At 36.8% G+C, this 27,958-nt stretch overlaps 1 protein-coding gene and 1 long non-coding RNA gene across 2 annotated transcripts in view; both read right to left on the bottom strand.

Annotated features, from left to right (window-relative positions):
* The window catches only part of LOC133526890 (uncharacterized), a 202,138-nt gene that overhangs the window by 93,361 nt on the left and 80,819 nt on the right, over positions 1 to 27,958 (bottom strand). The gene's annotated exons all lie outside the window — the stretch shown is intronic.
* On the bottom strand, positions 19,066 to 22,649 carry LOC133526936 (uncharacterized). The gene is made up of 2 exons (XM_061863796.1): positions 21,649 to 22,649; positions 19,066 to 20,125 (listed from the first exon to the last, which is right to left on the bottom strand). The coding sequence occupies exons 1-2, from the start codon at positions 22,571 to 22,573 to the stop codon at positions 20,022 to 20,024; spliced, it is 1,029 nt and encodes a 342-aa protein (XP_061719780.1). The 5' UTR covers positions 22,574 to 22,649; the 3' UTR covers positions 19,066 to 20,021.

Raw genomic sequence — 27,958 nt, forward strand, 5'->3', positions numbered from 1 at the left:
ACACACTCACTCTTGTATTGAGTAAAAGAATCAGGTTTGATAACAAATCGAAATCATATTTTCTAACTTGAAATACGCCTATTCAACAATTTCAACACAATACATGCCCGATGTTTGAACACAGATGTGGAGTGGATACCAATCGGCTATATTCGTATTGAGTTTATTTCGAACGGCATAAACTGTTGAATGCATCCAATTGAGATACAAAACGGGCATGGAGTAAGAGTCCTTTGCACCTTAGATGGTAGGAGTAGGATAGATGAGCTATGCTCGAGCGCCCGTGATCCGTGAGGAACAGAACATTAAAATTAAAAACACGTTTTAACATTTGTGACAACAAATCAAAAACAACCTACGTATTTGGTAGGGTTATTTGTTACCCACCATAAACCATACTACATTTATGGTAAGGAATAAAAAAAAACTTGACTGTGACAAGGACAGACAGTAATAGCGCTTTCTCTACTACTCCTACTGAAAGTTCGATAAGTGGATACCGTTCGGTCATCTTGCCCCTTCCCCATTTCATCTCTATATTATTGAACCTCTATGCTTTGCACCGACTTGCATAGAACAATGTGAATAAATGTTAATATAAACGTCAAATTTTCATAGAAGTTTGTCAATAATTGGTGACATTATTACACTTTGTCATTACAAAGAACATGCAGAGTGCCTGGTCCGATTCTTGGTGGGGCAAGATCGATACAGGTTGTTTTGGTTAGATCTCCTTGGATTTCACGGGCCTCGGTCCCGGTCTTTTGATAGGCTTGGGTGAGGATATAGATGCAATACGTAAAGGCCCCTTGGAGAGCTTAAATGATATGTAGAACGCCTGCTGGAACCCGTTCAAAGGCGCAATAATAGACACCCATGAACCGGTCCCAGCAGGCATTGGTACTATTGTAGAAAAAGTGAACAGTGTAATGGTCTATGGATTGAAGTTTGGATAAACAAGACTGGGTTATTGCAAAGACATCCGGGCGCCTGCCTTCGGTTGGATTATTATTACGATGAATTATACCTAAGCTTTTTCTATGAGGTAGTTGGCAATCGACTGGCAGTAGACGGTCAGGGCGGCCTCGTACCACATGGAGGCCATCATTTGAGAAGGAGGCTGGCTCAACTGGACTCGGCTGGAAAGAGCTGGAAGTAGCCGCCCAGGATCGCGCCAAATGGAAAATTCTTTTGCGAGCCATATGTCCCTAATGAGGGATAACAGGATTACATCATCATCATCAGTATCGGTAACATTTTTAAGCGGCGGACTCAGGTCCCCCAAGTGAGCCGAGGCAATAATGCCGGAGTAACGCTAGGAAGATTGTAATTTATCTCTTTAAATCATCGTGACATAAGTGTAATTTATTTATTTATTGTATTGTATTCATTTTAGGGATAACCTACAACTATACAGTATAATCTTATACCTTTAAACGAGCAATTCTTGTATATATATAAATATATATATTTCTGTGATCTCGGAAACGGCTCTAACGATTTCGCTGAAATTTGGTATATGGGGGTTTTTGGGGGTATACAATCTATCTAGATTAGTCTTATGTTTGGGAAAACGCGTGTTTTCGAGTTTTCATGCGTTTTTCTTTCGACGCAGAATATGGTCGCTAATTTCGTGTTGCTGGTCACTGTCCGTCTGGTCCAGCGGGTTAAGACGCGGACTGCTAAACGAGTGTTACGGGTTCGAATCTCGCCCGGTGACTAACTTTTTTTTTTATATGTTCAAGTTTATATATAATTTTTTAATTTTTATTGTTTAAGACAAGTTCAATTTAGTAAAAAAATGTAGTTAAGATTATCACCTATAGACCACCATATTACAATAAATAGTTATAACCGAGCAAAGCTCGGTCGCCCAGGTACTGTTATATTTAAGTAAGTAAGTAAGTAAATATTTTTTATTGCACCACAAAGAAAACAAATTTAAAAACAGATTTACAATGTAAATTTAGTAGCAACAGGCGGTCTTATTGCTGTAAGCGATCTCTTCCAGACAACCTTAGGATATAAAAATCATCATCAATCATTTAGTAGTAAAATTAAAATTAACGTAATTCATAGCCAATGACATTATCCACAAATTACAACAAAATTATGCAATGTTTGGTCCAAAAAAGAACAGTTAATTATTCGATGTAGGTGCTTATTCAAACAGGGAAAAAAGGTATGCTATGTTAATTACGTCATGCCTTATATAACAAATAGGTAATGAAAAGAAATAAAGTGTTTTATGAGATATGTAAGTATGTGTATTTGTGGACCATTCTTGCCAAATTCACATGCTGATTCGTTCTTTAACTTAAGCTTATTAACAGTTTAAAAAATAAGAATAAACTAATTAACTAAATCTGTATTTGCCTTAGGGGTTTTTTTAAAGAAGTCTCAGAAAGCATGTCTAAAATTAGCCATTAATTAGACATTATTATGATTTGGACGTATACCAATTATAGCGTACAGTTTTATGGGCTACAATTAAGCAATTTACTTTTGATTTCAACAATGCTCCAAAACAAAGAGCAACCCGAAGCTATATTCCCAACTCCAACAACATTGTAAATACTTCGCAATCACAAAACTTGATATTTCTCAACTCAAATAAAAAGGTACGGGAAAGGGAAATTTTAATGCTACCCAATTACAAGTAGTTCGGGTCTTGGCGGAGTTGCCCCGGCTAAATCAATTATGAACTTGGCCTGCTAGGGGCACTATTGTGAAGGGTGTTTGCGAGCCTTTGGGAGTTTTCACAGAGGTATTTTAGATTCTTGGCTGTTTTCTTGATTTGAACTGAATGGAAGTCTGTTTTTACCCTTTAGATTGGGGTCGACCGAAGTTACCATAGACGCGAATATTTTTGAGTACCTTTTGTTTTAGTTATTATTATTACTTACTTATAAATAATTATTTTATGGGAATTTCTTACACACATCAACCTAGCCCCAAACTAAGCAAAGCTTGTACTATGGGTACTAGGCAACGATATACATACGCTTATAGATAAATACATTATTATATACATAGAACACACTGATGACTCAGGAACAAATATCTGTGTCCTTCACACAAATAAATGCCCTTACCGGGATTCGATCCCGAGATCATCGGCTTCATAGACAGGGTGACTACCCACTAGGCCAGTACTTATGACCATACCTCGGGGTTTTTATGCGTGAATGCTTTCATGTATTTATAACTTTGTTTATTGTAAAATAATTAACAAACTACGAATAAAACATAGGTAGTAAGCTAAAAAGTGCTTAAATTTTTTAAAATAGCTTTTACAATTTTTCCCTATTTTTAGGGTTCCGTAGCCAAATGGCAAAAAACGGAACCCTTATAGATTCGTCATGTCCGTCTGTCTGTCCGATTATGTCACAGCCACTTTTTTTGGTTAGCGTAAAACCTTAAAAGAATTAATAAAGAATATTTTTGTAAAACTTTATTTTCCGTTTAGGGTATCCTCCGATTAAATAAATGTAATACATAAACACAATATACCTATTGTCTTCGCGCTTAAAAAAAACGGCAATACCAGACAATTTCACGATAGAACCGTAAATTCAATACAAACGTATTTGTCATATATACTTAAAAGGGAGACTAGACAATATACCTCCGAGTAATACAATATACCTTACAAATTTGTATTCCACGTGCCCACCCACCGAATATTCGCAGGTACCAGACACTAGAAAATAATAAAGACTATCTGAATCACTTCCAACAGCCTCCTAAGCCTAGTTGGTACAGAGTACAGGTACCTACTGTGACAGAGCAGTCAAGGCATTTATTTGTGTGATGGATGTAAATAAAATTTGCTTCAGCGATATGGATATTTTCTGTGTCTATTTATCGACCAAGCGTCAGCGAAAATCTCCGGTCCATACGTTCTCCTCGGGTAGGTTTGATAGTTAGATGTTATTGTCGTTTTGTATTTTGGAAAATGTTCAAAATTACGGAAATGGCATATGGCGGTTAAGACTATTGTGACACAATAATGACTCAACGAAGTAAGTATTTTTTATTATTACGCTTTTAAGTTATATGAGGTCTACAGCTGACAGAGCTACTCTAGCCACTAGTTAATAAATAAATAAATAATAAAATAAATATTATAGGACATTATTACACAAATTGACTAAGTCCCACAGTAAGCTCAATAAGGCTTGTATTGAGGGTACTTAGACAACGATATATATAATATATAAATATTTATAAATACTTAAATACATACAAAACACCCATGACTCAGGAACAAATATCCATGCTAATCACACTAATAAATGCCCTTACCAGGATTTGAACCCGGGACCATCAGCTTCGTAGGCAGGGTCACTACCCACTAGGCCAAACCGGTCGTCAACTAACTAGTGTAACTAGTATATTTAATGGCACCCAGTACCTACCCATATTAGAGAAATATACGGAGCTGACTGTCAACCTTCTGTAATTAAACATAAAAAGTCCTTTCGTCATTGCGAAGATTAAGGTTTACTTGTTTTACTAAACCATTTCAGCGGCAAACAAGCCTACGGACCGCCTGATGGGAAGCAGTCACCGTAGCCTATAGACGCCTGCAACTTCAGAGGTGTTACATGCGCGTGGCCGATCCCTTAAAAACCTAGACACTCCTTTTTTACTATCACTAAATTGTATTCGCTCGGTGTTTGAGTGTGCCGCCGTCCTAGCAGTATTATAAGACAATTTTTTTATCTGACGTTCCTTGAGAGATGGTCATTTTTTTTCCAGTGGAAAACTAGATAGCTCGTGTTAGTATTAGCCCAATGTGGACTAAAGACTTTTTACACAATTTTGAATTTATTCGCATAATTATTTGATACCATTATGGTGAAAAATATCAGTCATTATAATTAACTCATCTTTTGAAGTTAGGTAGTTATTTAAATACAGGTTCAACCACCATCCAATAAAATACCAAATAATTTAAATTCCGCTCAAACCTTTTCAGAAATCAAGGAAATTATGAAAACGACAAACCCACGTGCGAAAAAGCGGATCGCAGTCATTATCAAATTAGCCTTATTAATATTAAAGCGAGAGGCCTATTCTGTATTGATAAATTGATAAGGTTTTAGAATTTCAGCAGTAGTGATTCATACTAACTTTCAACTAATTTTACGGTCTAAGGTGTCGTGGGAGCAGCCAGCAGAGTTTGTAAAAAATCGTTGCGCTTTTTTAGCTAATAATATTTATTTGTGTGATGAACACAGATATTTGTTCCTGAGTCCCAGGACTCAGGAACAAATATCTGTGTTCATCACACAAATAAATATTATTAGCTAAAAAAGCGCAACGATTTTTTACAAACTCTGCCCAACACCCAGGTGTTTTCTATGTATATAAGACATTAAGTATGTATTTACGGATCCCTTTGTTTGGCATAATTATTGAAAGTCTTAATGTAGTGATAGTTATATTATCATTAGTCATAACTCTGAAACCGTTAACTTTTCAGGAATTTCCTTAGGCTATCGTATAAATAGGTTAGGTTAGGTTTGTTTTATGGCAATCCTGAAAAGTTACGCGTTTCTGAGAAAAAACCAAATTATGGCTAACGAAAATGCGGACAAACAATACATTATGACTTAAAACTTTATGGGAAACAATAGATACCCATATATTTATCTTTATACATTATACGTATGTATATCGTGGCCTACTACCCATAATACAAGCTTTGCTTAGTTTGGAGCTAGGTCGATCTGTACATAGATTGTACACGTATGTTTATTTTATTTTATTTATTAAGTATATTAAAGCGGAATCGGCCTCCAGGCGAAGGTTAAATGTTATAATTAATATAATTTATACGACTGGCCGGTGAATAATTGCAGCCAGTGCGGGTGACATCTTACCTTTCATATTGCTTCATTTATCTTATATTTAATTCTCAAAATTTCATTTAGAATTCTGGCTATTAAGTATGTGAAGCAGAATATAGCGCAAAAGACACTTGTTTGAAATTTCTACTTGTTTAGTAGAAGGCATATATATAAGTGGCTGTGACATACGAACAGATGCACGGACATGACGAAACTATAAGGGTTCTTTTTTTGCCATTTTGGCCATGGAACCCTAAAAACGTAATAGAGCGGTTAAATTATAAAACAACAAATATTTTTACCCATATATTTACCTAGTTTGAAAATCACAACTAGTCTTAAAGCACAATCTCAAGCCGTTTAACCGTAACGATTTCAAGTAAACGTCCCGAGTCAACCAACAAACGTACTCGGATCTCCGAACCGTCTATTACTGCCATTAATGGCACCGCGGCAATTGTCGAATTTTTTTAATAAAACTTGTCCCGTTAGCGTAACTGCGGTTTGTTTACAATAAACAGCGCCCCTTTATTGGCTAACTTGCCGTGTTTGAGCGCTTTTCGCTATTCACAGAGTAAAAAGAGTAGTACAACGCTGAACATAGATTTTGAACCCAGAGCACAGAGACACCGCAACATAGACCGTTCACAAAGAGCACGCGGTTACCACACAGTCATAAGTTTTATTATATTGTGGCAACAAGCATACGACCGGCCTGATCGTAGGCAGTCACTGTAGCCTATGGACGCCTGCAACACCAGAGATACCACAGACACGGTGGTGACGTGTTAAAACACTTATTTTTTTTAAGAATGCCCATAATGTGCAATTTTAGCAGGTACACCCGCAATTAGTAACTTTTGTACATAATTTAATGGTTTTTGATGCGAGAATGTTTGATATTAGCCAAAGAGTAGGTATTATTATTTAAAAAAGAGTTCTAATTAATGAGCTGCCCCTAACGCAGTTTTCATCTGCTTGGGCCTGGTTGGCCCACGTAGCCCTCAATAGCACCTGCTGCTGGATCGTTTGGGTCGATGAAGATTCAAGAACGTTAAGGTCATTGACGATATTTTACTGTTTTAGAGTAGACTCGCGTAATGACGGATATTAGTTTATTTTATTGTACATATGTTTACTATTATATTTTTTACTATAAGAACCTGGTTTAATTTGGTTACTACCGCTTTAGTCAGCCGGCTATATTGGCGCCCAACGTAGCAAACCGTCTAATAACAACGTCAATAGACATTACAAATACATTGGAGGCTTAACATTTATAAACCTATCTCTATAGCTAATCTAATCTTAAATCTCGGAGTACACTACTTCCTTCCATTCACTTTGGTATATTCTAGCTATTGCATTTTCCGGTATTTCGGTTATCACTTTCGCGGATTATTTGGCAAGATAACATTCTGAAAATGTAAAATCAACAATTTATTCGTTGATTTTTGAAATCAGGTTCTGATGTGTTTTGGAAAATTGAGGAAGTATGCTTCTCCACATTGACCTTACTTCCTCCGAAATTTCTTCTTCTTCTTCTTCACTGGCTCAGTGACCCAAACAGGATCTTGGCCTCTGATACAAGAGAGCGCCACTCTGCCCTATCCTGCGCCACTTCACGCCAGTTGGGTATTCCGAGGGCGAACAGCTCTTTTAGGATTTCGTCACTCCAGCGGTATCTGGGACGCCCAGACGGACGTTTTCCACCCGGGTGCCCCACATACCAGAAATTTACCAGAATATAATTTTCATGGTTGAGAAGACCATCATAGCGCAAGACCTCTCGTATTTGTATACGTACTTCGCTCAGACATAGTCGGAATGAAAGAGAAGAGCTTCTCTCCTTCTGTTCTACTTCTCCTAAGTGGAGTATGTGTACAACTGCAACAGTTAGAAGCGAAGAACAGCTTATCAACGGTTTTACCTGATAGATGTTTTTTTTTACATTGAGCTAACTCCAAATTTTATGGACATTCCGTAAAATTAGCCAACTATTATATAAAACTACTTCAAAATATGCCGTCTAAAGACCAAAACTAACTTGAATATCTTCATTTAAGCGCGCTGTTGCGCTAAGAGTACGGGCGGCCGATTGCATGTAAGTTGTATTCGGTATTCGGTAATATGTATTCGTTTGAGGTGTTATCTTAATAAGTTTTTACTATACTGTATTCACCGCTAACATTACGGACGATTCATTAATCGTGATCTTCTTGCAAAAGTATTAGATCTTTATATGATATTGATGAATTCATAATTTCCGGAATGAAGTTATTGATTGAATGATTTTAATACAATACAAATTCTCTTTATTGCACAACCTAAAAATAAATGTACATGGAAACACATATAATACATGAAGATAAAGGTAAACAACAGGCGGCCTTATCGCTACAAAGCGATCTCTTCCAGACAACTTTTAGGTAGTGGAAAAAGGAAACTCTGAATTTAACTAATTAGGAGGTGCGAAAATACTACATTATACTAAATAGCAGTAGAGAAAATACCTTTAAAATTTAAGTCTACAATAGTAAGAAAATACATATACATAAATACTACTAATACCTACATATATACATATTTAAATTATCTATTTGGAGTTGTTGACGGTCTAACGTCCGGCAATGATTTGTTTAATATTAGTTTTAAGTCGTCAAATAAAGTATTTCGTATGACAGAAGTGTAAATACATTTATTCACATCCTGGGCTTTAATTATCCAATTCAGGCTCCGAGGTGGACGTTATTAACACAGGGAGTAACATTCGTTAAAAACGCACCAGCAGTTGTTTTCTTTAAAAAAATCCGGTCTTTTCACGGAAAAGGTTCGTTTATTATATTTGAATGTTTTGTTTGCATGAGCCTTGTTTATTTAGGGAATGCTTATTTACTCGATATTGTTTTTGAGTGTTACTTTAGTTACTTGTATTTATATTTGTGTAAAGCTTTAGCTTGGCAGTGACCGTGTCTTCTATGGTTGTAGTCCTGACGAAAACGGCGAAAGCATTTATTTCTTCTAACTTTTTAGGGTTCCGTAGCCAAATGGCAAAAAACGGAACCCTTATAGATTCGTCATGTCCGTCTGTCTGTCCGTTTATGTCACAGCCACTTTTTTCCGAAACTATAAGTGCTATACTGTTCAAACTTGGTAAGTAGATGTATTCTATGAACCGCATTAAGATTTTTACACAAAAATAGAAAAAAAAAACTATAAATTTTGGGGGTTCCCCATAGAACTGAAACTCGAAAAATCTTTTTTCATCAAACCCATACGTGTGGGGTATCTATGGATAGGTATTCAAAAATGATATTGAGGTTTCTAATATCGTTTTTTTCTAAAGTGAATAGTTTGCGCGAGAGACACTTCCAAAGTGATAAAATGTGTTCCCCCCCCCCACCCCTGTAACTTCTAAAATAACAGAATGATAAAACTAAAAATATATGATATACATTACCATGCAAACTTTCACCGAAAATTGGTTTGAACGAGATCTAGTAATTTGTTTTTACATCTAGCAAGGCCCTCAGAGCGTGGATCATATTATCCGCGAATGCTCACTCACCAAACACCAGGGAAACCCGGTGGACTTGTACACCCGAGCCAACAATGTCACCCAATGGATCTAGTAATGGGCGTACTGCTACAATAGGTATACCTGTTACCTATATTTTCGCCATACGAATAAATAAATAAATAAAATTGGTTGTAATCCAGCCGAACGGAAAACACATGTTAACATGCCATACATTTAAATTAAGGTACTGACGTTGAAAATGAGTGCCTCATTTCGCCGTTAAACGTAAGTTTGGCGAACCTAACACAAGTTTAAAATGTACCATAGTTTGTGAAAACAAAAAAAAAAAAAAAAATCCTTTCACTCTCTGTACCTATCTCAGCCTTAGTGGAAAAGCAGCCATAACTACTAACAATTTTTTTACACCAAAATAATTAAAAATACTGTTTTTAACACTCCATACAATACAATATATTTAACAAAAACATGTGTAAGTAGTTTTATTTCTTCATAGGATCTAAGCAGAACATGTCTAAAGGCCTTACTAATGTACGTTTCTTTAGGTCGGGTAAGCACACACAAAACCTGTAAGATCTAAGAGCTGTTTATTGCGTTTGAGTGGGCTCTTACCGCGCTATGTTGGCTGCCACACAAATACAATATTTTTGTTTATAAATTCTTCTTCTTCTCAGCATATATGCATCCACTGCTGAACATGTGCCTCTGTTATGGCTTTCCATGTTGTTCTGTATGCGGCAATTCTATGCCAGGTCGGACCTGCCGTCTTTCTGGTATCTGATGTCATGTTACTTTTGATATTGGTGAGCAATAACAAATATTTGTTATATTATAGTAAAATAATTTTGTAACACAAATTTTGTAGTCGTAGTAGTAAACACTTTATTGCACAAAACAAGTACATAACACAGAAAGAATACAGTAAATGCGTACAAAGGTGAAATTATCCCCTTAAGGGATCTCTTCCAGCTAACCTTTAAGTAAGTAAGAGAAATACATACGAAATGGTAGTCAAACTAAGATAATATGTACATGACGGCAAGACTTTAAAGAATTAGCTAACCCTAGAAACATAACTAAATACTATATGATGCATTTTGTTAATTATTTTGGGTAAAAGAAAACACGTTAACCACGAGAAAGCGGGCATAATATTTTAAATAATTAAGCTAAGTACCAATTTTGATCAAACAGATAATTTTCAGCATAATACACACAACCTAGGAGGGATTTAAATCTTCACGGGTCACAGGTGTAGGGTTAGATCTGGCGTAGCTTTATTTGACGTTCATAAGTGCATTGTAATATGCCTACTTGGAAAATAAACTATCTTCATCTTTATCTTTAATATAATATTTTCTTTGATTGGCGGTATGCAAAAAAATACATCTAAAACGCTTTTATTTCGATTCCATTTTAATTCTGTGTCTGTGGTAGCAGGTATACAAGCCTAATTATACGTTTTTACGAAGACATTAGTAATTTGCCTATTTATTTAATTTAAGTATTCAATAATGATTGAAAATAAAAAAAACAGGTGATCTTCCGGGATTTTTTTTTATTAGCATAAAGCTTTTTCATTTTTATTAGAATAAATCCCTACTAATTTTATAAATGCAAAAGTAATTCTGTCTGTGAGTATATCTATCACGCTTAAACAGCTCAACCGATTTAGGTGATATTTGGTAAGTATGTATAGATTGAGGCTTGGCTTGGGAAAGGAAGTGATAGACTTTATCAATCATCATCATTCCACGCAGATGAACTTGCGAGCAGAATATCGTAAAAAAATAATCCTTATTTGTATGGAAACCGGTATTGGACCGCAACCCAAATCCACTACAATATCTCCGCATATTTGCGACCTTCAGACGGTTGTAAGGTGAATCAGATATCTAAGGAACCGGCTTAATGGCACTAATGTCATGTTTTTACTTCGTGTCTGGAACTCGGAGTTAGGCGTCGTCCTAATATAACGCGACTACGCGATTATCGCAAATTCGATATCGCGTAGTCGCGTTGTATTAGGACGACCCCTAAGAAGAAATCGAAATAAGTCAACTTACGAGTTGTTTTGGACAAATGAATACCTACGTACTTAAGATTTTTACAATATTTAATGTCTAAGGGTGCCTTTCCACCAGAGATGTTCTATGCTAGTTTTGTCTAATCCGTGCGAAGCTAGGGCGAGTGTCCTGAGGGAGCGTCGTGGTAGAATGGCTGCGATCCCACGGCGCTCCCCCTAACGGCAGAGCGGGGATATTCTTCTTCCCTCCCTCTGTGTAGCAGAGGGAGTTGTGGGAGGAGTGAGTCCCACATACCACCCCCACATGGGCTGATCCGGCCCGGGGTTGAGACGCGTAAATTCATTTAACCCTGCGTCACAAAAAAAAGGGTCACTATTCAGTACAAAAATGCTTGTGCTGCACACTGGTGGGATCCCGCCTTAGTGTTGTCATGGAGGAATAATTAAACGGGACCAGACGGCGTAAGCCATCAAGAGACCACTCGGGCGATAGTCTTATAAAATTAAATCTGCTTTGCGTGAACCCAGGAACAAAAATACCTACCATAATCTCCTGCCACTGCAATAAATAGACAGAATTTATTCGGCGAGTATTTCGATTTTACCTGTTACTACCAATTTAATACGACATTGCAAAAACAACTGAGAAGAAGAAACCCGTAGTTCTGCAGAAATTGATTAACCTTTATTTTTGTCAAAGTAACTTACACCATAAGTCAGTGGATTTGGTCGATTTCTGCATTGAAAAAAAATTGAGCTGGTCGTTTTCTGCATAACTACGGTCTTAGCAGGCTTAGCAGGTCAGTATTGCCCTGCTAAGCCGAATGGCCCTAAGTCTGAGATACGACTTTTTGCTTTTTTTTAAACCATTCGATAGATATGAAACATTTCGAAACTTACTCGGATTGAGATAGCGCCTTTCGGCGTAGCAGAGCAGTATATAGGACTAAAATCTTCCTGACCCATCTAACCTTTAACTAGTACTCCCTATCAAACCAGTAAATACTATTGTCATATTATTCCAGCGGCAGTATCATGGTTACATTTTTATCACTTGTCACTATACCCGTCACTTTTGCTCTTATATACTTGTTAGAACGTGGGAGGCATGGTGATAAATGATAAAAAGCCCACCATATTAGCCCTACAGGTAGATGAATTCAAACACAAAATGAAATTTTTTCCGAAGTAATCTGTGACACAAAAAATGCTAAAAGTCTCTTCCCCTTCGGAAAACAGTCTAAATTAAAGGATCCTCCCCTAACTTTGTGCTCAAGTGAAACAACACGTGTTCCACCAAGATCTTAAGTCAACAATTAAGAGGAAAAATTCCCTCCCTCAAGGGGTTGTTATTCCAGACACTTCCCGAGAACGGGAAATCATAGCCATGGGCTTTATTAATTGCGTTGTTTGACGTTAGTGCACTAAAGAAAATATTTCTTAGCAATAATAAATAATAATCTTCTAGCGGCAAATCACTCGTTAATAAAATTGTATATTATTTTAATAGGCCCAATAGCCTAGTTCATTTTATATTTCATCAACTCTCGATAGTCCTTACTTTACACTTAGACGGGTGCTGCCTTTGCGTGCATCCCATGACACGGACAAGGGCAGCATCGAGCGTATTGAGCCCAATAGCCTAGTTCATTTTATATTTCATCAACTCTCAATAGTCCTTACACTTAGGCGGGTCCTGCCTCTGCGTGCATCCCATGACACGGACAAGGGCAGCATCGAGCGTATTGAGCCCAATAGCCTAGTTCATTTTATATTTCATCAACTCTCCATAGTCCTTACACTTAGGCGGGTGCTGCCTCTGGGTGCATCCCATGACACGGACAAGGGCAGCATCGAGCGTATTGAGCCCAATAGCCTAGTTCATTTTATATTTCATCAACTCTCGATAGTCCTTACACTTAGGCGGCTGCCTCTGCGTGCATCCCATGACACGGACAAGGGCAGCATCTGCTCTATGTACCCATTACATGTGATTTAAGTGTCAAAAGGCCTCTGCGTGTCGGATTCGGGTCCGCGCAAAAAGTCCAAAAAATAAAAATGGCAAGGAGAAACCTATGCAGTAATTTGATACTTTCTCACGAGAAAGAAGTCACTCTTCATTATAGTATCATCGTTCACTGCGATAGTTATTCATTAAATAAATAAAACATGAACGTCTGCACCTTGTCGTCAAATGTTCTGTCTAAGTTTGTCGTAGATTCGAGACCACTTAGCACTGGTTTGTCCAAGTAATCCAGTCTCATTCTCTCGCAATGGGAACACAGTAGCCCTTAAAGTCTCAAAGCCGTGGCCGTTACTAATTTATCGAGGGCGCCGTCGTAACCCGCACTTGCGACCTGCCCTTATTTCATAAACCTGTTTCTACTATGAGAGCAGTTCAGCAGCTCTTACTTCCATGAGGTGTAGCAACAATCCCTTCTGATCAGTAAAATAATTTATAGGTTTCGTTCATGAAAATATTTCGCTTCGCTTCGCTTATAATTCGGAAAAATGTGTATGTATAATCAGCATCAAAAGTAGCGGATCAAATAACGCTTCATAAGTATCTACTATTCTGTAACAGCTTAACAAAAAGTGATGTCTTTAATATAGGTATAGAACACCTAAGACTGTAAAAGATAAACTTTAAAACGCGAATTGTATAAATTTATCTACATTAGGAAAAGTTATCCGGAATATCAGATACTTTTGGCGCGTTGTTTCACCCGCTACTTTTGTAGCTCTTCACTCACCTATTTGTAGGATTCGAGGCCGATTTTATGTTTTAAATTGATGAATGAATTTATAACTGACTTTCTCCAGCCTATTATTGCTGATCATAAAACATTTTAAATCTCAAAACGCTCTAAATATAGATTTTTAACAACCTAGTTTGTTTCACATGAAGAAGTGTTAGATTCGAAAATTTTAATTTTAATAACAACACAATGAAATTACGGCAACAAATTTAATTACGTGAGTAAATCGAGGGATTCGTGTTAAATTTGTGCAGAGGGAGATTTGGCCTTCAAAGTCGCTTGTACAAGGTAGGTATTTCAATTAATTCACTTGGGACTAATCTAATACCTACATTACGACGTACAGACGTATTCACGAAAGATTTTAAAAACATTTTACATATCGTATCTAGTTAGTGATGTTAAATTTCGCACGAATAGACAATGTACTTATTAGATAAGATTTTAATAAGTATAATAGAATTTATATACTATTCTTAGATTTTTATTCAAAAACACACAAACAGTCAATAGATACATAAAAAACAACACAGTGTGAATAAAGAGTCACGAAATGGCCTCATCTCAGCATGTTGCTAGTGACTTCCAGCGCTGATCTTCCGATGAGACCAAGTGAGAAATAATCACTAAGGGTAACAGACAAAAGGAAAGAAACATAAAATAAATCGAAATAAATTACACACAGTAATTGACAAACATATTAATAAAGTGAATCTCAAATTTTATTAATCTTAATCCGCTTTCGATCATGAAAACCAAAAAACATAGGTATCGTACAGCGTCAATGTCAATCATTAACGCTCCGTAGCGTAGCGTAGTCATCTCTCTCTATCACTCTTCCATATCAGTGCGACAGTAGCAGTTGCGTAATTTTCTCGATGAGTGTGTGAAAATGCATGTGGGAAAAAAGTACAGTCAGCGTCATCAATGATAAAACTTTGTACCAAAGACTTATTACTGAGGAGAGCCAATACAGAGTATTTACTTATTTCTTAGTTTGCTATAGCCATCGTGATACAAATATCACTCTTATCCATGGTATTTAGGTTAAATACTCTAGCATACTCGTAATAATTCATTGAAATGATCTGGTTAAGCTGCTTTGTCAATAAATTGATACCAACACCAATTAAATACCAATCACCTGCAACATACATGAATAGAATTAATTAGAACGCAATACAAATTGCTCCCGGGCTTAGGATTTGTTTGGCTTGAATCTGGTGACCTCTATACTATAATAGATGTTCTGAAAATATTCGAGCTTTTTTATTACTTATTTAATTTGTTAAGTTATATTTACTGTCTTGTTTTCATTTTGATAAGTTTATGATTAGTCATTATATTACTACTTTTTTTAATAAGTGCCTCCAAAATGTATCCTACTCGTACCTACTTCTAATATTTGCTGTGTATCTTTATTTAGGTACGTATATTGTACTTTTTTTTTAATACTACGTCGGTGGCAAACAAGAATACGGCCCATCTGATGGTAAGCAGTCTACGTAGCCTATGTACGCCTGCAACTCCAGAGGAGTTACATGCACGTTGCCGACCCTAACCCCGCCCCCTCTAGTTGAGCTCTGGCAACCTTACTCACCGGCAGGAACACAACACTATGAGTAGGGTCTAGTGTTATTTGGCTGCGGTTTTCTGTAAGGTTGGGCTCTGCTCTAGATCTGGAATGACATCCACTGGCTGTGCCCTACCACACAAAGCGAGATGACATTCACAATGCCCATACCTCTCTTTTGGACGTAGTTTAAGGACGTGCCCGGGTCCCGGGTACTTTGTCTCTTTTTATTATATTAGCTTGGTGATGCAGAATCGACTTAACAATAGATTCGGATGAAAAAAAAAAAGAGAATGCCCAACTCCCTGAATCAACCCTTAATATTCTCCCTTGAAATGGAATGGACGGTGAAAGTTATTTCAGTTCAATACTTTATTTCCAAGAATATGATACATACAATGTTATTGAAATTATTAGGTAATTATATATAAATTAAATGAAATGGAATTATTAGGTAATTATTGTCATAAGACCGAGTAGCGCGAGGCTAGAACATACATAAACTTTTGACTGCATAAATAAATATGTGAAATATCCCAACATCCCATAGCGTCGCAGGGATAAAATATAGTTTATTTGATTCAGTCCAGAGTTAGAAACTGGCGGCAATTCAGCCGTCCTCGGCAGCAGGACTCAGGGGAATCGCGGCTTGTTCCGGGGCTTGTTTCGTACGTATATTTTTTATAAAAATTGTAAGGATAATACAAATAAAAACGAAAAGATATACCTATATGTAGCAATATAAGAGCAGTTTATTTATATAGGAAGAAATATTTTTATTTTTTAAACATAAACGGGACAATTTAAATTAAATTTACGTTCAAATCCGATCGAATCTCTAAGTATAAACCTAGATAAATATCTTTTATATTTCGAGAATTTGAAGTGGAATTCCCTAAAGCAACATAAACATGGGATTTAGCGTTCTAACCAAAATATACAGAATTAAGCAACGGGCTAAGTAGTTGCGAACTAACAAACAACGTTCACTGCGGCAAATACAATATCTGCTTAGGACGAATGCAGACACAGATGAGTGAACAGCAAAACTACTTTAATAGTTTGGCAAGAATTGGTGTTGGTGGATAATTAAAAGTCACTTTATTTCGATGAAAACTGTGTATTTTCACTAAAAAACGGATATGAATTACAGAGCGATGTTAACCGTGGAGTTGTTGAGAAAGAAGAGAGTGAGTGAGTCGGCGAATGGATACAGTAATAAAATCATTCGGTCGTATACATGGTTGCGTTCAGAAACATAATCCCGGGGGAGGGTTTGACCATTTTGTACAGTTTTTTTCTTTTAAAATTTAAGTGGAATAATGCTGATGCAGATTTACAAATAAACTAAGTGAAAAAATGCTTTTAAACAATAATAAAGTGTTAGTTACAGTAGCATTTACCAGGCTGGTTATTGTTACATTTACCTTAAATAAGTTTTTGAGATCAAGTTTTACATAGAGATCAATTATTACTATTATGAGATATTCATAAGAAAATAACATTTGTTAAAGGTTTAAGCATAACTACTTTTGACTAACAAAATTGAACTTTTTAGACTATTTTTGTAAACATTACAAGATATATATATATTTTCTTTTATATGCAGATTAGTAAGTTTCTTACAATAAACACATACATTTAAGTTTGAAAGACATATATGTATCATACATATATTATTATTACTAAGCTATCATCAACATTCATAGATTTACATTTCAATGGGCAAAACACTAATTTTGTTTATGGCCCTCCTAGTAATATTACCATTAGGCAGCTTTAAGTCTACCACCCTTGCTTTTTGGTCAGCGCCATAATGAATCTTGATGATTCTGCCTACTGGCCACTGCAACGGACTGCATCTGATATCTCTAAGAAGCACTAGGTTATCTAGTACAACATTAGGTTGGATTTTGTGCCATTTAGGCCGGTTATTCAATAGACTTAAATATTGTTTGTGCCAAGCCTTCCAGAAATTTTGATGTATTTGTGCGCAACGGCGCCATAATCGCAACCTATTTTGAGGTATGGATGTTATGTCAGGCTCAGGAATGCTATTTATTGGTCTTTGAATTAAGAAGTGACCTGGGGTCAGGTATGTAAAGTCTGTAGGATCTCTAGACATTTGCGTTATGGGTCTTGAGTTAAGGATCCCTTCTGTCATCACTATGATACTATTAAATTCTTCATAAGTAAATAAGCTGTTACCTATGACCCGCTTAAAATGCTTTTTTGAGCTTTTCACGGCTGCCTCCCAGAGGCCTCCAAATGTAGGTGAATAGCTAGGAATATATTTAAAGTCTATATTTTTTGAAACTGCATAATCTGTGACATAATCTTGATGCTCTTTAGAGCTTAAATTTGAAAGCTCTTTAAGAGAATTGTCAGCTCCAATAAACGTTTTAGCGTTGTCACAAAAGATTTTGGATGGATAACCACGCCTGGCTGTAAACCTTTTTAATGCAGCAATGAAGGCTGGGGTGGTCATGTCCGAGACTAGTTCTAAGTGGATAGCTTTAGTGGCAAAGCACACAAATACACAGACATAACCTTTTGTGACAATGCTTCTTCGCAGTGAAGACTGTTTGATGCTAAAAGGCCCACAATAATCTATACCAATAACATCAAATACTTTGGCCTCATTTACTCTATCGAAGGGCAAAGACCCCATTAGCTGTGAGGCAGCTTGAGCTTTAAATGTATAGCAAGTGATACATTTTCCAATTATTTTAGAGACTTCTTTATTGCAGTTAATAATCCAGTATGTCTGAGCTAGGCTGCTAATTGTATCTTTTAAACCACCATGTAATAAGGACTTGTGCTCATATTGGATTATTAAACTAGTCCCAAAACATTTTTTGGGCAAAATCATTGGATGCTTTTGTGCATATGGGATATTTGCATTTTGCAATCTTCCTGTTACTCTTAATACATTGTTTGCATCCAAAAATGGAACTAAGCTTTTTAAATTACTTTTAATTGGTAATTTATTATTTATACAGTGTATTTCTTCTTTAAAATACTCATGTTGCAAGAGTGATACAATTTTGTATTTAGATTGTTGGATTTCACTTACAGAGAGATTACCATTATTTTTATTATTTGAATTTTTACAATTATTATAGAATCTTAAAATCCAAGCATGTACTCTTTGCAACTTTATCCATGATGAGTATTTTTTAAGTAATTCTGGCTCATTTGGTGTAGCAATCAAACAGGCTAGGTGGCTGCTGAAAGTATCATTAGTATTTTCTGAGCTGTTGGTGACTGTGAATGGCTGGGGATGGTAGTTAGGGTCCAGAAGTCATGCCACCACAAGACATTTTTGGCGAGGATGAGTGCACTACAACCTCTAGATAAGACATCAGCCGGGTTGGTTGCTCCATCAATATGGCTCCAAATGCAATCACTAGTTACATTATTTATTATCTGTATTCTGTTTTTTACATAAACAGGTAGTGATTCTTTATTTGACTTGATCCAGCACAAAGTAACCTTTGAGTCGGATAGTAAATATTTAGCAGTTATTTTTACATTTGCCAAAATTTGTTTTACCTTATCAAATAATTTTGCTAGCAACACTGCAGCATTTAATTCTAATTTTGGAATTGTAAGTTCATTTTTCATCGGGGCTATTTTTGATTTGCTGCATAGCAGGTTCATTGTAGCCTTTCCACTTTGAAAGGTTCTTACATATATACATGCTCCATAAGATTTGGATGAGGCATCACAAAACCCTATGATTTCTACTTGATCCTTGGTAGGCATTACATGCCTTTGTATTTGTATAGTTGGCATCTCCAATATATCTTTGTGAAATTTAATCCATTTACTTAAGAATTCCTCTGGTATTGGAGAGGTCCAGTCCAAGTTTTGCCTCCAAAGACTTGTAGAAATTGCTTGGCCCTGACAACTATAGGCCCTGCCAGCCCTAAAGGATCAAAAAAGGATCCAATGAAGCTAAGGATTGAGCGCTTGTCCCAATGTTGTATTTCTTTGTTGGGATAATTAATTTTGAAAACATCTTGATTGGGATTGAATACCATGCCTAAGGCTTTGAGATCAGTTTTCATGGAGAGCTGGTGATCATCAGCGTAGCAAGATTCGGGAGAGATACCAGTCAGCAGTTTGGGATCATTGGCTGCCCACTTGTGCAGATGGAAATCTGCATGAGACAGCAAGTTAGTAAATTGGTCTCTTACCTCCAATGCATCCTTAATGGAGTCTGCTCCGAAGAGGGCATCATCCACATACATGGCAGTGCGGATCACCTCTGCTGCTTTAGGAAGCTCTGCCTCATACCCTTACTGCCAGCTCCTCTAAGCATCTTGTTGCCAGGAAACTCGAACTTTTTTGTCCATAGGTCACAGTCTGTAATTGAATGATAATTAACTCATTGTTGTTATTGTGCCATAAGATATTTTGCAAGTGATGAAACTTGGGGTCTATTCTTATAGCTCTGTACATATTTTGGATGTCAGCCATCATGACATACTTGTGAACTCTGAATGATATCAATATATCAAACAGGTCTTTTTGAACTTTAGGGCCATTTAGTAACACATCATTAAGACTGTTGTACTCTTTTCCTGCCTTAGTATTTCCATTGAAAACTACTCTAACCTTATTTGTTTTCCTGTCCTCTCTAATGACAGGTAAATGTTGCATGAAATACAATTGTTGCTTATTTGAGTTTGTTAGCGGCAGCACCTTAGCATGACCAAGCTCTATATATTTATTTATAAATTCTTTGTACCTTTCGTGCAATTTTTGGTCCTTTTTGAATCGTTTTTCTATACAATTAAGGGTTTTGAAAGCAATTGGAAAGGTATTGCCAAGATTAAGTTGATCCATGGGCTGAGCAAGTGGAAGAGACACCTGAAACTTGTTATCAATTAATTGTACCGAGCGTTGAAACTCGGCCTCACAGGAGTTCCGCTTTACTGTAACCTCCGATTTCATTTCAGGAACAACTTCTGTTTCCCAAAACTTTGTTAGGAGGTGCTCAATATTATCATTGGCCTCATGGGTGGCCACATGCAATGAAACATGATGGCAGGTTGTTGCTCCATTATGACATGGAGTGTCTCCAGATATTACTGTACCAAATTCTGTACCGATGAGATAAAGTTCAGTATTTGAGATTTTGGTTTTGCTGGGCAATAATATTTTGCAAAATATGCTGGCAGAAAACAAGAATGAAATATCACCTGGAATTGACCAATCATTGTCTGCTAGTACAACAGAATTTGGTATTGTGAATTTACTTGTATCTATTTGGTTTCCTGGCAATTGTGTTGTGATTTTGTCCACAAGTGAACATGTTACTTGCAAGCTGTAATCTGAATGCAGCGACTCAAATTTGGCATTTACAGCCTTTGATGTAAGATTAGATTGACACTGTAGGGCTGAAATGTTGAGATTTTTATTTATTGGCTGCAAATTCAAGGCTTTGGCAAGCTTATTTGTCATGAAAGAAACTTGGCTGCCACAATCAATCAAACCTCTTGCTGTAATATATGACTTTCCATCTGGCCCTAAGACTTTGACCTTAATGGTGGGCAATAGATCAGTAACATCAGCATTTGTTGAGTTTACATGGCAACTGGTAACTTTTGGCTCAGATTCAACATGTAACAATGTGTTGTGAGCTTTACTTTGACATGTGGAGCATTTGAAATGAAATTTACATTTATTTTTGTGCATACCTAAACATATGTTACATAATTTGTGTTTGGTAGCAAGCTCCCGTCTTTCATTGGGGGATTGTGATGCAAAAATTGGGCAACAAAACAATTTATGTGTTGTTGCTTTGCAACATAAGCATGAAGGTACTGATACATTGGCCACATTACACACTTTAGCACTTTTAGTTTGATATGTATGTGACTTACCTTCACTTTGCTGGCTTTCTTCAAAGCTGCTGGCTCTCCTCTCCACAAATGACAAGAAATCTTCAAGATTTGGCATCTTGTCACTGTCCCGTTCCTGATGATAGGCTCTGCACGAAAACTGATCCACCTTTTTTAAGATAATAGTTAGTACAATTAAGTCCCATTGTTCTATTGGCTGACCTAAGGCTTTAAGAGCACCTAGATGCTGACGAGTATTGGAAACAAGTTCCCTCAGGTTGCTGGCAGTACCTTTTGCAATGGGTGTGCTATCTATTATAGCTTGAATGTGATTTGTTATTACTAAAAATTTGTTATCATAACGCAATTTAATTAGTTCTCTGGCTTTACCATATGATTCACTGGTTAAGGGAAGTCCTTCTATTAAGGCTAAAGATTCACCTTTTAGGTATTTTTTCAAATAGAAAAGTTTTTGCACTGGTTTCAACTTGTCACTGGAGTCTATTATCGCGTCGAAGAGCTCGATGAATGCGACGTATTTAGTGTAATCCTTCCCGTCGTACGCAGGAATGTCGATTTCCGGTAACCGTATTCCACCATGGTAACTAGTCACGCCCGTGGTATCCACTGTTGTTTCCGACGATGACGAAGACGTAGTTGTTTTCGATACTGTTGAGGTTAGTTTCCGTAATCTCGAGATGACGATTATTGTTCGCTCCTCGTGTTCATCCTCTTCTTCAAAATCTTCAAATGAATCCTTTTCAGTCAAGATGGCTAGCTCCAGCGCTAAGTCGTTGTATTTTTTGAGATTGGCTTCTGTTTGTTCCAATCTAATTTGTGCTGTTTCAGAGTCTAAAGGCTTGTCCGGTTCGTCTAAAAGTTTTGCTATTTTGGTTGTATATCCTTTACACCACGCGATCTGTGCCTTTATTTTCTTTATTTCGTTGGATTTGGTATTATTTTTCATTTTGATGTTCAATTGTAAACAAGGGAGTAGAGAATGAAGTGTCAATTATGACATTGACGGCGGATGTCAGATTCGAATGACGTTTTACGATGTTTGAGTGAATGGTCTGATCTTCGCTCCAAAATTGTTCATTCTGCCCCTTTTCGGTTTGTCCTTGAATTCACCAAATTCCGAGAATGGGCTTGGTCGGTGAAAATAAAATTTTGCTCAAGTTGATGTGGCGGCTTTGAAATATCACTAAAAACTTTCTCGTTTGCTGTGAGGCGCGACTTGGCGTTAATATTTCGGTGATATATCCGCACGATGAGAGATTTTAAGTCCGAACGGCACTTCACACGCGGCGTCAAGTTTCTTGAAATATTGCAACTTTTACTCGAACTACACTTGTTTCGGCACCATTTATGTTGGTGGATAATTAAAAGTCACTTTATTTCGATGAAAACTGTGTATTTTCACTAAAAAACGGATATGAATTACAGAGCGATGTTAACCGTGGAGTTGTTGAGAAAGAAGAGAGTGAGTGAGTCGGCGAATGGATACAGTAATAAAATCATTCGGTCGTATACATGGTTGCGTTCAGAAACAATTGGTTTGCCAGACTATACATAGTGTAGTGCTTCTTCTCGCATGGTTACTCTAAACTATTACTACTACAACAATCGGGATACTTGCAGGTACTCTGACCTAACCAGTTCATTACGATGCGTCCTCTTTGACGGCCTCAACCCAAGTGAACGAGCCTGTCCAACATTTACCGTGTCCCCACCACTTGCTAAAACTACCGTGTTGCCAACAGTATAATGTTATTTTCCCAACTACCCCTGTATTAATCGGGGTAACATAATAATTTTGTCACAGTATAATTATTATTTAACTGCTATCTTAAATGTAAACATAAATAAATCATGACAATAGAAAATTATAAAACAAACAATCGAAAAATTACTGATCAGCTAAAATAGTAACTCAGCGGGCAAGACAATCGCTAAGTTTTTATTTCGTTCGCTGAGGGTACATCTTTGTAAGTTACACCGGTTATGTTGTATTTATGAACCTGCAATATCTCAACTTAACCCCATTTACAGCGTGTATTTTTAATACGACCGTATCATCAAAAGGTAGTTAATTTAGGCTTTAATGAATACACTTTCGTTGGTTTTATAAAAATATATGACTTTTATTTTTCCATATAAAATAATTCAGCAAGGAGTGTATTACTACTTTGTTTTAACCCAAAACGTCGCATTGAATGTGACGTCACAACTGTCACAAGTGACCATTATGATTGAGTATAAAAAACATTGCCGCTCGAAAAAAAATCAATAATGAATTATGCTCTAGTAGTTACGACTAAATAAATAAAAGAATTAGAATAATTTTATAGGACTAAATCCTACATCTAGTTAAATTTTGTGGTTATATCAAATTATATTATATACACACTGTATATTATTATGGGTTGGCAATGGCTGTGGCATATCACTCAATGTTTAGGCTCGCTTGTCTAGCATATGATAGTATTTCAAACAAAATCTAGTGAACGAAAAAAAAGGATGAGTTATGTCTAGATAGAGAGCCGGTTTTGTCAACGAAATGTTTTTTATAAATGGACTTTAATAGTAATCTATTTAAGTCAACAATTTTTTAACGTTGTTTTTCCTGAGACAAACCCCTAAACTATGAAAAACAGCGTACCTTTTTTCATCTTTTGTACCAGAACTTATCCATAAAACATATTCTAAAAAAAGGCATGCAGAAGTGAATTTTTCAGCCCACAATGCAAAAAGTAATGTAGCTGTTTTAATCAAATCTGTGTCTGAACACAAGCTTTAATTCAGCTGGTCTCAAAATAACTTGTTGTTACAACCAACTAGTTGACGAAATGCAAGTTGCTAACAATGTTTTCTTAAATGCTGAATCGTACTAATCCTATATTGTAAATTCCATGCGTAAAGTATACCTAATCTAAGCTTAAATATTAGTATTGACTGCGTTTAAAATGCTTGGGGAAATACCCGTCCAAAGGACAACGCACTACGTGGTAAATATGTAAGCTGTCCTTACAAGACATCTTTGTTATTGCACCGTATCATATTTTCTATTTATTATAATTTGACAGCTGTCAACTGTTTGATAATTCCAACGCAATCATTCAAACCAACTGAAATATCGAAGCCTGATAGAATGCAATGAAATTTTTATACCATTCCCTTAATTTTCTGTTTTACATATATTTTTTTTTGCATTTTGTTCGCTGGCGAAAGTAGTCCTACTTTATCCGTAACTGTACCTTAGTCCTTTCATTCATTGTATCTTGGATATATTCTATCATTTGATAAAACACACCAATAGAAGGAGATCTCCAGGAGGATCCAGCTGGGTTGGGTGGCATTCAAACCCGTTACCACACCACGGTGCAAGACGTCGGACACGTCATTACCAATTTAAAATGGAGCTGGATGGAGCATGTTGCCAGGCAGAGTGATGACAGGACCTGGTGGGCCAAATTGGTAATGGAATGGTGGCAGCTTTCAGACGAAAGGAGCGCCTGGCGTCCGTTGGCTCGTTGGGTGGACGACATTCGGAAGATTGCGGATCACTTCTGGATGAGATTGGCTCAGGACCGGGATGAGTGGCGTACTGGAAGAGAGGCCTATGCTCAGCAGTGGGCGATAAAAGGCTGATATGATGATGATGATGATGATGTAATCTAGTATGGGTCTTATCAATCAATCTTCTGTCATCTGGTTAGCTTAATAGGTACTTATTTATCTTTTAATTTTAGTTTTATGTAATTAGCATTTAAACAGCCCGATATTCCAAATAAACATACCAAACTGTCTAAACTCAGACTGACATGAGATCACACACTAAGTGTAATTTACGAGGCGTAAGTTGCACAATTGCATTAAACTTGGTATGAAATGAATTCAATTCGCGATGCATTAAGCTGCACATTTGCGGCTAAACTAAACCTGAGACATTTTGCGTTAAGCGCACTGCTCTCGTACGACTAGTCGCAGTTATTGGAAAATGTAGTTTTACCCAAGAACTCATACTTAATGTAGATAAGAGAATATATCGATAACTCCAAAGTATACTGATGCAAGTGTCAGTTTAATGATTTTATGTTTTTAAAATAGCATCATTTTATAAAGTCAAACATTGTATACTGAGGCAATTGACTTGCACCACAGTACGCGGTGGGGGGGTAACAAAAGTGTGGCATACTGATACAACTCACTGCGTCCACGTGGTAAAAAAACAAACTTTTGGACCTGGGTACGTCCTTAAACTACGTCCAAAAGAGTGGTATGGGCATTGTGATTGTCATCTCGCTTTGTGTGTAGAGCACAGCACAGCAGATATCATTCCAGATCTAGAGCAGAGCCCAACTGGGGAAGTACCGCCACCCTACAGAAAACCGCAGCCAAATAACACTAGACCTTCCTCATAGTGTTGTGTTCCTGCCGGTGAGTAAGGTTGCCAGAGCTCAACGAGGGTGCGGAGTGTTAGGGTCGGCAACGCACATGTAACTCCTCTGGGGTTGCAGGTGTACGTAGGCTACCGAGACAGTTTACCATCAGGCGGGGCGTATGCTTGTTTGCCGCTGCCGTGGTATAAAAAAAAGCGTTTTGGGTGACATGCAGATTATGTGTCGCTAAGTGACTTGGTCATAGATCTACAATGTATGACGTCAAGTGTCGTTGGATGTGTTTGTGAACGATTCTCCCCCTTTATTAGCATCGCAAGAATTCACAATTAAAAGCTCATAATGTCGAATCAATAGAATAATCACAAAATAAATGCACTAGTAATTAGAAAATCACTTATTTTTTCGAAATTACTCACTTTTAATCATAAATAACACAAGATTACGCCGAACAAAAGCGATTCGTCGGTGCCTTGAAGTTGAAGTTCAAAATCATTCTGACATTCAACATGGCGGCGCTAACCATCAACCCAAAGCGCCGCCAGACTGACAATTGACAGATGTCAATCTAGTTCCATCGTAATTTAAAAGATGGCGCGAAGCGAAATGCCGTCATATTGAATTCAGAAGTAATAATTATGTCATTGCATAATAATTTTCCTTTGTAACACCATATTCCAAGACATAGCCAGCGTTTCTCCTGAATGCAGATTTTCTTATTTTCCGGTCTGCTAACCTTACATTTCCGTACTTTCAAGAGAGGCTCAAAAGTGGTCTTGTTTTTTGATTTCTTATTCATGAAATATTCATACGTGATAGCTTTCCTTTGGCACACTTCGTTAGTCTTTACGTGTAAGTGTCATTCTAGACTGTCGTCATGAATATCGTGACGTGTCGTTTGTCGCTCGCCTAAATATCTTGCTCCCGCCGCGAAAGTTTGCGCCGAACTCCGATACCGCCATAACAACATACACTAAAATTATATTAATTTCCCTTGCTTTGATTATGAGGAGACATTAATAATAATTGTATTTAGCGTTTAACTGGAATTAAAGTTTAATGTTTATTTTATACATTGATACAAAGTAAATTAATAGTCTATTTATGAGGTGCGAATATTTATTTAAACAATTATGATAAAAACGAGCTTATAAATAAAATGCAAATGTATAAGTATACGAACAGTAGCTGAAAAAGTTTTGAATCAAAATTATCGGTTTAAAACTATCGTTAATAGTATTACATAGCTTGGGCACGATGGCTTTTGTTCTGTCATATTCATACAATTTCTAACCTGGAAACGCAAATTATTGAACATTTATATAGAGATGACAACTGATGGTATAGTACTCTAAGCTAGCTATTTGATAAATACTATAATGATTATGGTTTTACATAATAATAAAGACCAATCTTTTTGTAACGCCAAATAATTTTGACGCGTAGTTTGACATTTCGTCAACCAAAAACGTCACTTTTGATGCTGACAGATCGGGATCGTATCGCATACACCTTTTAAGCATTGTTCGAATTGGGCCGTAATTCACTTCAAAAACCCTTTTTAGCTGCAGACTCAAACTTTCAACCCAAACTCAGCTAACTCTCATCTTTCTAACGATAATGGTGTCACAAGACATTTGACTTTAAGCATTTTAGGAGGAACCTCATCACGGTGCTAATCCCTGAATTAAGAGCGAATGAAGACGGATGCTCAGGATGGCTTGTTGAGCAGAGGTGTTCCTTGGGGAACACCCTTAAACAAACTTCAATCAAATATACACCTTGAGACAAGCAAGTAGAGTTGCTTTTTGTGCGCGCCGTGGCCGCGTCGGCAATTGTGATTCTTTCAGATTATCTGGAGATCTGAAGGGTGCAATAAGTCTTGTACAAGGGGTTTTGAATGCTTTGAAAGCTTCGGTAATGAAAGGGTGTTACTTCGAAACTTTTGCGTA

This window comes from Cydia pomonella, chromosome 17 (genome assembly GCF_033807575.1).
Source record: "Cydia pomonella isolate Wapato2018A chromosome 17, ilCydPomo1, whole genome shotgun sequence".
NCBI classification, from domain to species: domain Eukaryota; kingdom Metazoa; phylum Arthropoda; class Insecta; order Lepidoptera; family Tortricidae; genus Cydia; species Cydia pomonella.